Source organism: Jaculus jaculus, chromosome 19 (assembly GCF_020740685.1).
Source record: "Jaculus jaculus isolate mJacJac1 chromosome 19, mJacJac1.mat.Y.cur, whole genome shotgun sequence".
In the NCBI taxonomy this organism is placed as follows: Eukaryota; Metazoa; Chordata; class Mammalia; order Rodentia; family Dipodidae; genus Jaculus; species Jaculus jaculus.
In genome coordinates, this window is record NC_059120.1 from 26900879 (window position 1) to 26913487 (window position 12609).

General features: G+C 36.0%; 1 protein-coding gene across 2 annotated transcripts in view; it reads right to left on the reverse strand.

Moving 5' to 3' along the window:
• Dpyd (dihydropyrimidine dehydrogenase) overlaps nt 1-12609 on the reverse strand; it is a 1202971-nt gene that overhangs the window by 914357 nt on the left and 276005 nt on the right. For both annotated transcript variants that reach the window (XM_045137960.1, XM_045137961.1), the window contains one exon: nt 3275-3357. In XM_045137960.1, coding sequence (XP_044993895.1) covers nt 3275-3357 — 83 coding nt within the window. The remainder of the gene's footprint in view (nt 1-3274; nt 3358-12609) is intronic.

Genomic DNA, 12609 nt, shown 5'->3' on the forward strand with positions numbered 1-12609 from the left:
AGAAACAAAGAACTATGTGTCATTTGCATCTGGCTTTCTTTTGGAGGAGCAGGGAGGTGTTGAAGAATTGAATTTGGGTCTTCTGGCTTTGAAACAAAGCATCTTTAAGCAGTGACCAATCTTCCCATGCCTGTAAAATATGTTATCAGTTACAGCAAGACGTCTGAAATCAGCCCTTTGCTAATAAATGAAGCTGTTGGCAGTCATTCCAACTTCCTACATTTATCTAAAAGCATGATATCTATGTTCTAAAATGGCATGTGAGCTGGAGAGATGGCTTAACAGTTAAGGCACTTGCCTGTGAAGCCTAAGGACCCAGGTTCAATTCTCCAGATCCCATGTAAGCCAGATGCGCAAGGTGGTACATGTGTCTGGGGTTTGTTTGCAGTAGCAAAAGGCCCTGCTGCACCCATTCTCTCCCTCTCCCCTCTTTTCTTGTGTCTCAAATAAAAATACATCAATAAATAAAAATTTAAAATGGCATGTATCACTAAGCTTGACAGGGTTTCATAATCTCTTCATGTGCAGTTCTCCTATAATTCAATGTGTATTTTTCTTGATGACAAATTTCCTACATTGATTACATGTGCTTTGATCCATTATATTTCCCTCATTGGCATCCACTCACATTCCACACAACCCCTTTGCACTTTTTTTCTATTGTTGCTCTTCAGTTCAGCAGTAAGACAAAATGACACAATGAAATTTGAAGAAAAATGGTTGAACAGATCATTCTCAGTGAACTTACCCAGTCACAGAAATATAATTGCCAACTAGTCTCACTCATCTACAGCACCTAGCCTGAATCTACCCAAGATGCCAACATATCCAGTAAGCATTTTGAAGACCAGACACTAGGGTGAGTGGGGTGGGAGGGGAGGGAAAGGATGGGAGTGGGGAACACAAATCTAGACCCAAATGGCAATGGTACCATAAAATTCTATATCCTAAAAGGCAGATGAAATAGTTGAACCTTCATCAGGCCCTTAGAGGGAACACCTGAGTCACAAGGCACTGGAGAGTGTACAATGAAGACTGACCTTAATCTTCTACAGCTTCCCTCTCTCTCTTTCTGTCTCTTTCTCTGTCTCTCTATCTCTCTTGCTCTCTCTCTGTCTCTCTCTCTCTAACTGTGTTATATTACTTATCTTTTTCTTCCTTCTATTCATGGACACTGGCCTATAACTCCCTGTACCAGCAGGTGGCTATCATCCACAGCGAACTTTTTTTTATTTTTATTTTTTTTTAATATTTTTCTTTTGTTCATTTTTTATTTATTTATTTGAGAGCGACAGACACAGGGAGAAAGACAGATAGAGGGAGAGAGATAGAATGGGCGCGCCAGGGCTTCCAGCCACTGCAAACGAACTCCAGACGCGTGCGCCCCCTTGTGCATCTGGCTAACGTGGGACCTGGGGAACCAAGCCTCGAACTGGGGTCCTTAGGCTTCACAGGCAAGCGCTTAACCGCTAAGCCATCTCTCCAGCCCACACAGTGAACTTTTGATCAGAGAGACCCACATGGTTTCCTAAAAGAATGACAGATTTCTGTCAGAGTACTTGATGACCCACCAAAGGTTAGTGGTAATACTGTACTGCTAAAGATTCAAAGCACAAGAGTTGGTGTCCTTTTAAAGAAGTCTTCCTATTCATCTATGCGCTCGTTTCAAAATGACTAGATATCAAATTACAAAACTAATTGTTTTCTCAATAAATCTTACAGTATGCATTCAAAGTACTCAGGCTTAATATTATAAGTATTATGAAAATTACATCTTCAATTAATAACAGTATAGTGGTTTTATGCAAAAATTAAAGAATATATTGATGAAAGGACAAACCATTTTTTATGAGACATCTCCATGATATAGTTTATGCCTTATCTTTAATTTAAAGCTATTTTCAATTATTTAAAATTTCTAACAATGTCTGATTACATTTTACATAGACACAAATTCTCTATTGTATACTCAGTTTTATTTCTCCATCTTTTTCATTAGTAAAGACATTAACAATAAAATAGGGTCCCTTGCTCCAGCTGGTAGTTTCTCAGTGCTAGTAATATATTATTCCTCTTTTTGTGACATCATAATCATTTCTACAGAAGTACCATGTGTCTTTGTGTAGAAGCTACTGTTTCCATTCAATTTAATTACCTCCCCCTGTGGTTTTAAATAGAAGTGGCTTCAAAATGAGGGCAGCTTCTATTAAATCTAATTACTTTCTCCTGCTGCTTGTATGGTAAAAGGGAGGTTACTAAATGAGAGCAGCTTCTAAACTAAAGTATATGGTAACTGTGTGCAAGCAATAACAAAACTGTATCTAAGCCACTTGGAAGGTTCATATTTATCTTTTCTTTCATTTCATCTTTATATTTTAACCTAAGACCAAAAAAACGAGAATTTAGATAAATTTTATTTTGAAAATTAATTTTAGTCTCATAAGGCAAAATGAAAATTATATATATATATTCATGCTAAAACTATTATTTTTGCACAAAAGTTAAAAACTAAGCCACTCACAGGTTCAGGCTCAGAACTTTAGAACAAGTATTGTTTGAGAGTTTTGTGGTGGTGTTTTTGTTCTGAGGTTGATTATTACTTATGAGATTTTTAATTTGTAGGAAGAGTATCTTTCCTGATTCTGATCAAATAATTTAAAGAATCCTTCACTTTATGTCATTAAATGCATCAAGTCTGGAGTGATTTCAGAGAAATTAAAAAGTAGTAATGTTAGGAAGTGAAAAGAATAAAACATCCAGTTCAATACAGTCCACAATATTGGAAAAGAAGTTAATTATATGCTTTGTAATAGTGTGAAAATGTAAATAACATTAAAAATGCTATAACATAATCCTATATACTCTAACAAAAGATGAAATTTTAAATACTCCTCTTTAAATTAAATATTAATTAGGTGGAAATACTAGTCAGTTAAGCCACCATTGTACAGTGTTTATTTTTTACACACAGGCAGAATTAAGATGAACAATATTTTCATTCAATCACACAGTTTAGTATAAATATAAAACAAGACACCCTTAAGCATTTTAAGTAACAAATTAAACATTTACATTTTTTACTGTGCACTGAGGCTTAACATTTATGCAGCTTCAAAACCAAAGTACAGCCTCAAGGGAAGTCTCTCCACTGACAAATTAATACCTTAGAGAACAGAGCTGAATGGTGGCAATGAACTCATTTGTTCCCCCAATAATGAAGAATGACTTTTTCTTTACCACATCTGTGACTGTTGCTATGGTGACCCAGACTTACCTCATTGCTTCTCGGAGAGCTCCTCGCTCACCAAGAGTCGTGTGCTTGATGTCATCAAAATTATTCTCCAGCTTCTCACAATCCTGCAACATATTAAAACATTTCATGAATCCAACAACAATCTGAGCAAATTACATTTGAGCAATTATGTAAAAGTATAATTGAGGATATTGATTATGGACTCATGAAAAATCTGCACACCCCTTTAATTGGGTAGGACTCATCAAAATCGACAGTTGAATTCCACAACAACAAACTCAAACTGCCTGATGATACAGCTGCTACAGAAATCCATTTTAGCAATTTTTTTTCAAAATAGACGAAAAGAAAACAAGAGCTACGAAAACCTAGCAAAACTGCCCAGATCTTATAGAATAAAAATTAATTCTATAAAATTATCTCAAATCTAAACCACTTAAAATTCAAAAGAGAAAATCAATAAAGTTTTAAGTCTTAATGAAACATACAATAATTATCTAGTTCAAAATAAGTTAGCATTTAATAAAATGGACAAGCAACAAGGATAATGATAAAAGACCCAAAATTGTAACAAAACTTTTAAAGTAGATCTTTAAGTAATACACACATATGATATAAACCAATGTATATAAACACATACATATCTTTATTTAGAGATAAGTTCTGGAAATTTTCATCAAGTCTTTGGGGCAATATTAAATCAAACACACATATTCATATGAAATTTAAATTTCATATATGTTTTTACTATCTGGTAAATATGCCAGCATTACTGATTTTTCAAAATTAAAATAAAGCTGAATTTTCTCAAATTACTTTAACAATTTTCCTAGAATTCTTAAAGTAATTCTATACTAAACCCAGAAATTTTATATGACAGGATAAATTTAAAGAACATACTTTATAGTACTAAAGTTTTAGATATATATGCATACATTTGAATCTTTTGGCATCTTATATTTTTGGTAACACATGTTTAACTTATAAAACAGTTAATTTGAGAAACAAAAATAATGATACAGATTAATAATTCATGTATCTATGCATAAGTTACACATGTGTATGCAGGATTTTAGAAAATTACAGAATTTACATTAATATTTCCAATGCTCAAAAATTTATTGATTGCTTTTATTAAACTGGTATGAAACAAAAATGTGAAATGCTGCCAGAATTTAAAATATTGAATTTTGGATACTTTGAATTGATCTAACTTAACTGGTTGTATATATACATTGTACATATCTTTTCTTGTTCTGTGTTAAGACTGTTCACATTATAGTAGTATTTTTATGATTTTTTTATATTTAATGAGACCCAAATTATTATAGTGTAATTTATCCTAATGTAAGTTTGGTGCTTTGTTGACCTGTTAAAGAAATGAAAGTTTTTCTTTAAAATTAGGGATGCATATTTGGTATATTTTAAAGAAAGTATTATTTTACATATCACAATGCATGTAAAACAACTATATGTGGTGTATGATTGGAAATCATACCCAGGCGTGGTGGTGTATGCCTTTAATCCCAGCACTCGGGAGGCAGAGGTAGAAGGATCACTATGAGTTTAAGGCCTTTGTGACACTACATAGTGAATTCTAGGTCACCTGGGCTACAGTAAACTGTACCCTGAACAAACAAAACAAAAAAAAATGGAAATCATATTATACAAGTAATAAATTTAAGTACTATTTATTGCAAATATTATCTATATTGGAGCTATTTTATAAGAAAATCCAAATGCCCAGACAAAAGTATGCTTTACTCAATTAATCAATCACAAAATGAAAATCTAATCCATAAAAAAGCACCAATGCATATTATGGAAATATCTACAGTGAAAAATATAGACCAGGGGCAGGGGAGATTGTTCAGTGAGTAAAACTGCTTGCAATTCCTGCTGACCTGGGTTGGATTCCACACCATATTAACATAAACCCAGTGGACAATGTAGCACATGCATCTGGAGTTTATTTGCAATGGCCAGAGGCCCTAGTGCACCCATATTCTCTTATTCTCCTCCTCTCTGTCCCTTTCAATTTCTTTCAATAATAAAATAAATAATAAAATAAAATAAAAACAAAAGCTAGACCAGACAGCATTCTTCTTGTTCTAGTATTTAAAAGTATTTTAGCCAGGGATGGTGGCACAGGCCATCAATCCCAGTATTCCAGAGTCAGGGGTAGGAGAACTGCAATGAGTCTGAGACTACTTAGTGAATTCCACATCTGCTTTGGCAAGAAAGAGATCCTACTCAATAAACCAAAAAGGGGGGGGGTCTTAGTCATCAGTGATTGAATTATAAATTTCTATACCCACATTGTAAAATTATTTTTAAGGATTTTTAGTAAATGACAATTCAAGTATACCATCTAATTCTGCAGGGCCACATCAGAGAATATGTATAATCTATTCACCCAAAGTCATGCATAAGAATATTAACATCTTTCTAAATATTCCAAAGTGAAAACATGAAAGGTACATATTAATATGAAATAGACTGCTATCATATGATGAACACTAGAAAACTACAAAAAAATTACAGAGAACTAATTTTGAGTGAACATGATGCAACTCACGTGATCCTGAACTAAACAAGTAAGACATGAGGAAAGCATACTCCAAGTTGTCCCATTTATGTGACGTTCAAAACTGGGCAAGGCTACAATGAACACTCTGAAAATACAGGCAATTTCAGTTGGAAGTACATAAAAAAGAAAAATACATATGAATATGTTAAAAAAACAGAAGAGCATTTTTTCTTATTTTTTTGTTCATTTTCATTTATTTATTTGAGAGAGAGAGAAAGAGAATGGGCACTCCAGGGCTTCCAGCCACTGCAAATGAATTCCAGATGAGTAAGCCCCCGTGTGCATCTGGCTAACGTGGGTCCTGGGGAATAGAGCCTTGAACCAGAGTCCTTAGGCTTCACAGGCAAGCACTTAACCATTAAGCCATCTCTCCAGCCCAAGAGTTGTATTTTGAAATGAGAAATCATCACAAAAATTTAAAGAAAAATAGTTTTAAAATCAAGCTAGGTCCCCATATCCACAGCTTAGGCTACTTCACAGTGTTAAAGTGGTAGTACTTCTTAAAATAACCTAACAATTTCACTTAATTCCTACCATACTACCAGCTCATTTTTTTTTTTTAAAGATATTCAGAACTGGTCCCAAGGTTGACTTGAAAATGCATAAAACTAGACTAGCAGAAGCACTTTTGGAAAACAGAATGAACATTTGGGCATTACACTTCCCAATTTCAGAACTCAATTAAAACATGCAGATGGAACTAGCAAAAGAATACAAATATATGTCCAGGGAATAAAACAGAGATTGTAAATACATCTTGAAATTGACGGTCAATTTAATATTGACAAGGGAAACAAGAAACACTCGTGAAGGAAAGGGTGAGTATTAATAGTGCTTCAACAAAAGACTAAAGTCAAGCTCCCGAAAATGGACAAGACCAACTCAAACACCCTTACAGAGCAGGACAAGAACTGAAAATTTAAAACATTTCAAAAATATTTTTCTAACTATTAATTAAGAAATGATTTCAGGGCTGGAGACTAGTTTAGCAGTTAAGACATTTGTTACCAAAACTGAATAGCCAGGTTCAAAAAGTCAGATGCACAAGGTGGCACAGTGTCGGGAGTTCATTTGCAGAGGGCCTGGTGTGCCCAGTCTTTCTTTTTCCATCTGCCTCTTTCCTTCTCTTTCTCTCAAATAGATATATATTAAAGGGTCAGGGAGATGGCTTGGAGGGTAAGGCACTACCTTCAAAGTCTAAGGACCCAGGTTTAATTCCCCAGTATCCAATTAAGTCAGATATACAAGGTGGCACATGCATCTGGAATTTGTTTACAGTGGCTGGAGCCGCTGGCAGCCCATTCTTTCTGCCTCTATGTATCTTTCTCTATCTGCATTCAAAGAAATAAACAATATATATATGTTTTTGAAGGTAGGGTCTCACTCTGGTCCAGGCTGACCTTGAATTAACTATGTAGTCTCAGAGTGGCCTTGAACTCTCCATGATCCTCCTACCTCTGCCTTCCAAGTGCTGGGATTAAAGCCGTGCACTACCACACCCAGTAAAAATATTTTTAAAAAAGAATATATTTCAAAGATAAAATGTGAAAATAGTAAACCATGTATCTAATAAAAGTTTAGTTTTCATAATATATAAAGTATTCTTACAATTTGTGTTACAAAGATTGCTCAATGGTTAAACTAGCTTGCTTACAAAGCTGACCAGACTAAGTTCAGTTACCCAGTACACATGTAAACCCAGATGCACAAAGTGGTACATGTATCTGGAGTTTGTTTGCAGTGTCAATAGGCCCTGATGCATCCATACTCATTCTCTGTCTCTCATGTATCTGTGCAAATAAATAAATACATTTTAGAAAACAAACTACTCCTAAAATTCAATACGACAACTCCTCTTTTAAACATTTTCAAAGGTTTTAAATAGTTTTTGGAAGAAAGTTTGCAAATGGCCCAAGAAAAATTTTAAATTACCACTTTATTAGTCTTTAGGGTAATACGAATCTAATGAGTTAACTGTAATCAAAAGAAGAGCAAGGGTGGAAAAATGTCTCAGAGGTTAAAGGTGCTTGCTTGTAAAACTTGCTGTCCCAAGTTTAATTCCCCAGCCACCCACATAAAGATGAACAGGTATTTGTTTGCAATAGCAAGAGAACCTGGTCCATTATCCCCTTACACACTTGCAGATAAAAAAATGATTAAAAAAACAATGGGCATTGTATAGTCATATTAATTTGAATGCTCATATACTGCTAATGGGAATGTAAATGTGCAGCCACTTTAAACAAGAGTTTTCTACTGCATAAAATTTATCATGTGATCCAGGTAAGTATAATCAAACTATAATTAATAGAGTTATCACATGACCTAGAAATTACTAGGATTATTGTATCATGACAGGATTATTATAAGAGGGAAACAGGTGTCTACATAAAAATGTGGACACAAATGTTCAAATGTTCATAGCAGCTCTATTCATAAAAGACACAAAATGGAAACAAATCAATGAAATGAAAGTGGATCAAGTTGGGTGCACTGAGATGGCAGTCTGTTATTTGTCCATAAAGAAGGAAGCTGCACTACATTGTTCATTGTGGAAAGCATTAAGCTAAGTGGGAAAAAAGAGATATGAATGGCCACTTTTTCCTAATTCCATTTCTATGAACTATCTAGTATATGCTAACAGTAGAAGGCAGATTTGTGATTGCCAAGTGCTGGAGGGAGAAGGGGAGTGGGAATGACTGCCAACAGGAATTTTTTGTTTTGTTTTGTTTTGAATAGGGCACAAATGTCCAGGAATTTGCTGTAATCAGTGCTCAACATTGTGACTGGACTAAAACTATAGAATGTGGTAAAGCAAAACTGTACACTTTCAAAGGCTGGCCTTTATGACATGTGTATCAAATCTTATTCAGTTACTAAACAGGCAGAACAATCCATAGTACTTAAGCAGCAAGCAAAGCTTAGGAGGCACAAGAGGGTCTTCCAGGTGCTGGAACTGAATACTCAAGATTTGTTCCCCTTTTCATGAAAATTATGATAAATAGCTTTTAAGTAAGTTTGAACAAATACATATGTTATCCTGATTTAAATTTAATGTATATATGTATCAAACATCAGTTGCATCAGTTAAAAATAAATTTAATGTAAAAATATAATCTTGGCCTGGAGAAAATTGCTCAGCCATTAAGGCTCTTGCTTGCAAAGTCTGATGGTCTGGGTTTGATTCCCTAGTATCCATCTAAAGCCAAATGGACAATGTGGTACATGTATATGGAGTTCATTTGCACTGGCAGGAGGCCCTGGAATGCCCATAAATTCTCACACGCTCTCTCTCTCTCCTTGCAAATAAATAACAGTGTAAAAATTAAAATAAAAAGTAAAAATATATTTTTTAATTGAATAAATGAATACTAATATGAATTCTGGTTATGAGTTATAATGTAATCATGTCTCAACATAGAAAAATTCAAGGATTTAATGTGTTTCAAATGTTTGAAAAAAAAAAAGATCCAATTTTTACTCTACTCAAAGCCTAATCAAAATTCATTACGCCAAAGAGAAAAACAAAGGAATAAATAATAAGTAAGTGGGGCTGGAGAGATGGCTTAGCGGTTAAGCACTTGCCTGTGAAGCCTAAGGACCCCGGTTCGAGGCTCGGTTCCCCAGGTCCCACGTTAGCCAGATGCACAAGGGGGCGCATGCGTCTGGAGTTCGTTTGCAGAGGCTGGAAGCCCTGGCGCGCCCATTCTCTCTCTCTCCCTCTATCTGTCTTTCTCTCTGTGTCTGTCGCTCTCAAATAAATAAATAAATAAAATTTAAAAAAAAAAATAATAATAAGTAAGTGTTCAAACATTGTTCCTTCACCAAAAAATCCTTCCATATCTGGAAATTAAAATCAAATCAAAAATGTTTAGAAATATAGAAAATTATGAAACTACAGATTGCAGATGAGTTCTATTTCTGAAAATATTGGACTTTCACGCTATGTAGCAGCTAAAATGTTCACCTGCTTATCTTCTGAATAAATTTAAACACCATGGAACCAATGGGTGAAGGGAAAGTAGGTACCTAGGCAGGTTCTCCTTCCAATTTACATAATATTAGAGACTAAGAAAGATGTGGTAGTTTGAATATATGCCCCCAATATATTCAGTGTTTTATTAATTTGTAGTTTGGATCTGCAGCCAGCCACATAGCTGTAGGAAGTATCACTGGGTGTATCTTAAAGTTGTGGTGGTGTGTTTGAAATTCCAATCTAAAGCTATGCAATGTGGCTGAGTTCCTTCTGGAATGTCTGAAGTGTGCTGTGTGGTATGACTTTTGGCTTTTCTCTCTCTGCTTGAACCTGTGAAAGCAGCCTATCTTCTTCTACCATTATGGAACTTCCTCTGAATCTGTAAGCTTCAATAAATATCCCTTCCTCCCTACCTGTGCCTGGTATGGGAGTTCATCTCAGTGAACCTGAAGGTGTTTGCCACAGAAATTGGTGTCACAAGTAGGATGATATGAGTCTGACCATGTGGAATTGGGTCTTTTGAAACTTTTTTTTTTTTTTTTTTTTTTTTGAGGAACAGGCATTGGCTTGGTATTTGCAACTGAATATGCCTTCTGGAGCAGTAAGCCAAGTATGGGCTATTCTGATGAGAGCTTGAGAGGGCAAAGTGTAGACAGAATTGAACGTGGAGCCTCAGTTTATGAACTTTCTATGGGTAAGGAAAGATTGCAGAAGACTTTGTTGGAACTGGGCTACTGGCATAAGGGCTGGCTACATCCTGCTACCCAGGCTCAGAGAGTTTGATCAAGGTTAAATTTTTTTTTTTTTTTTACTTCTTTACTTTTGACTGGCCTTTTGGGTTTATTTTTCTTTTTTTTTTTAAATTTATTTATTTGAGAGCGACAGACACAGAGAGAAAGACAGATAGAGGGAGAGAGAGAGAATGGGCACGCCAGGGCTTCCAGCCTCTGCAAATGAACTCCAGATGCGTGCGCCCCCTTGTGCAGCATCTGGCTAACATGGGACCTGGGGAACCGAGCCTCGAACCGGGGTCCTTAGGCTTCACAGGCAAGCGCTTAACCGCTAAGCCATCTCTCCAGCCCAAGGTTAAATTTTTAATGGACTTATGTGCTTGGCTGAAGATATTGAACTGAGAGATTTAAGATTTTTAGTTGGTAAATCTCAAGTAAGTAAAATTATAGGCACTGAGTGTCCATCACTAGAAGAATGGATAACTAAGATGTGGTATATCTGCACAGTGGAATTCTACACAGCAGTAGGAAAAAAAATGACACAATGAAATTTGAAGAAAAATGGCTGAACCTAGAACAGATCATTCTCAGTGAAGTTACCCAATCACAGAAAGATAATCGCTGCCTAATCCCACTCATCTACAGCACATAACCTGAATCTACCCAAGATGCTGATGTACCCAGCAAGCATCTAGTGGACTAGACAATAGGGTGGGTGGGGAGGGAGGAGAGGGCAAAGAAGGGGGTGTGGGACACAAATATAGACCCAAATCACAATGGTACCGTAAAATTCTACATCCTAAAAGGTAGACCAAATGCTTGAAACTTCACCAGGCCCTTAGGGGGAACATCTGAGTCACAAGACACTGGAGAGGGTACAATGAAGACTGATGTTAATATTCTACAGCTTCTCTCTTTCTCTCTACCTCTTTTATATTAGATATATTTTTCTTCCTACTCTTACTGGGCACTGACCTGTATCTCCCAGTACCAGCAGGTGGCTATCAACCACAATGAGCTTTTGATCACAGAGACCTATAAGGTTTCCTAAAAGAAAGTCAGATTTCTGTTAGAGTACTTTATGACCCACCAAAGGTTAGTGGTAAGACCCTACCATATACAATTGACACATAACAGGGAATGACATGACTGGAAGCAGGAAGAGAGTCAGTCCCCAGACAATCAGTGTGTCTAGTGCCAGAAGGTGCTACATGGGTGACTGGGGTAAAATGACCAATATCTCTCCAAGCAACTCATGGTCTAACCTACTTAGCAGAAATATCCTGTCATATGGTCACACAAGTGCAATAGTGACACACAGCCCTGGTGGAAAACCAACTGCTCTTGATTCGGGTAAATGATCCATTCAGTGGAATGGGACCCATAGCTGGAGCTGGGAAATAAGTCAGAACCATGTCCAAACATGAGCCCTCTCCATTATCAAGCTACCACCAATTGTGGGCTATAAGAGGGCCTATACCTATTAAATTCTCTATTAAAAAAATAAGGGACATCCCATTTGTCTAACCTGAACACTCTGTTGGAGAATCAGCTTCTCTTTTTCAGATAGACACAGATCCTAAGAAGAGAACTACCCCATCATAACTCAACAGGGCCCCAGCTAAAACTAATAACAATTGGCAAAACAAGCAAGGGTGCAGTTTTCTTGGTGAATCTGGTACCAGCACAAGGGTACAAGAAAATTGACACAGAGAACAGTCAATTACAAAATCAGATATCCAGAGACACAGAAGCTCCCAACACCTCATCGCTGAAGGAGACCCAAAATGAACCCAACATGGCTTAGGGAAATTTTGAAGAAGAAGGGGTGGAAAGAATGTCACAGCCACATGTTGGGTCATGATATGCAGAGACATTTACTCCTACACATAACTGTGGGATAACTCCACAATACTTAATCCATATACTTCAACATGGAGGGACCATAGGGAGGGGTTAGGACATGGACAAGGCTAGCAATGTTACCAATTTGACTGTATTCACTGAGTACAAAACTAATTAATAAAAATTAATTAATTAAAATTAAAAAAAACACATA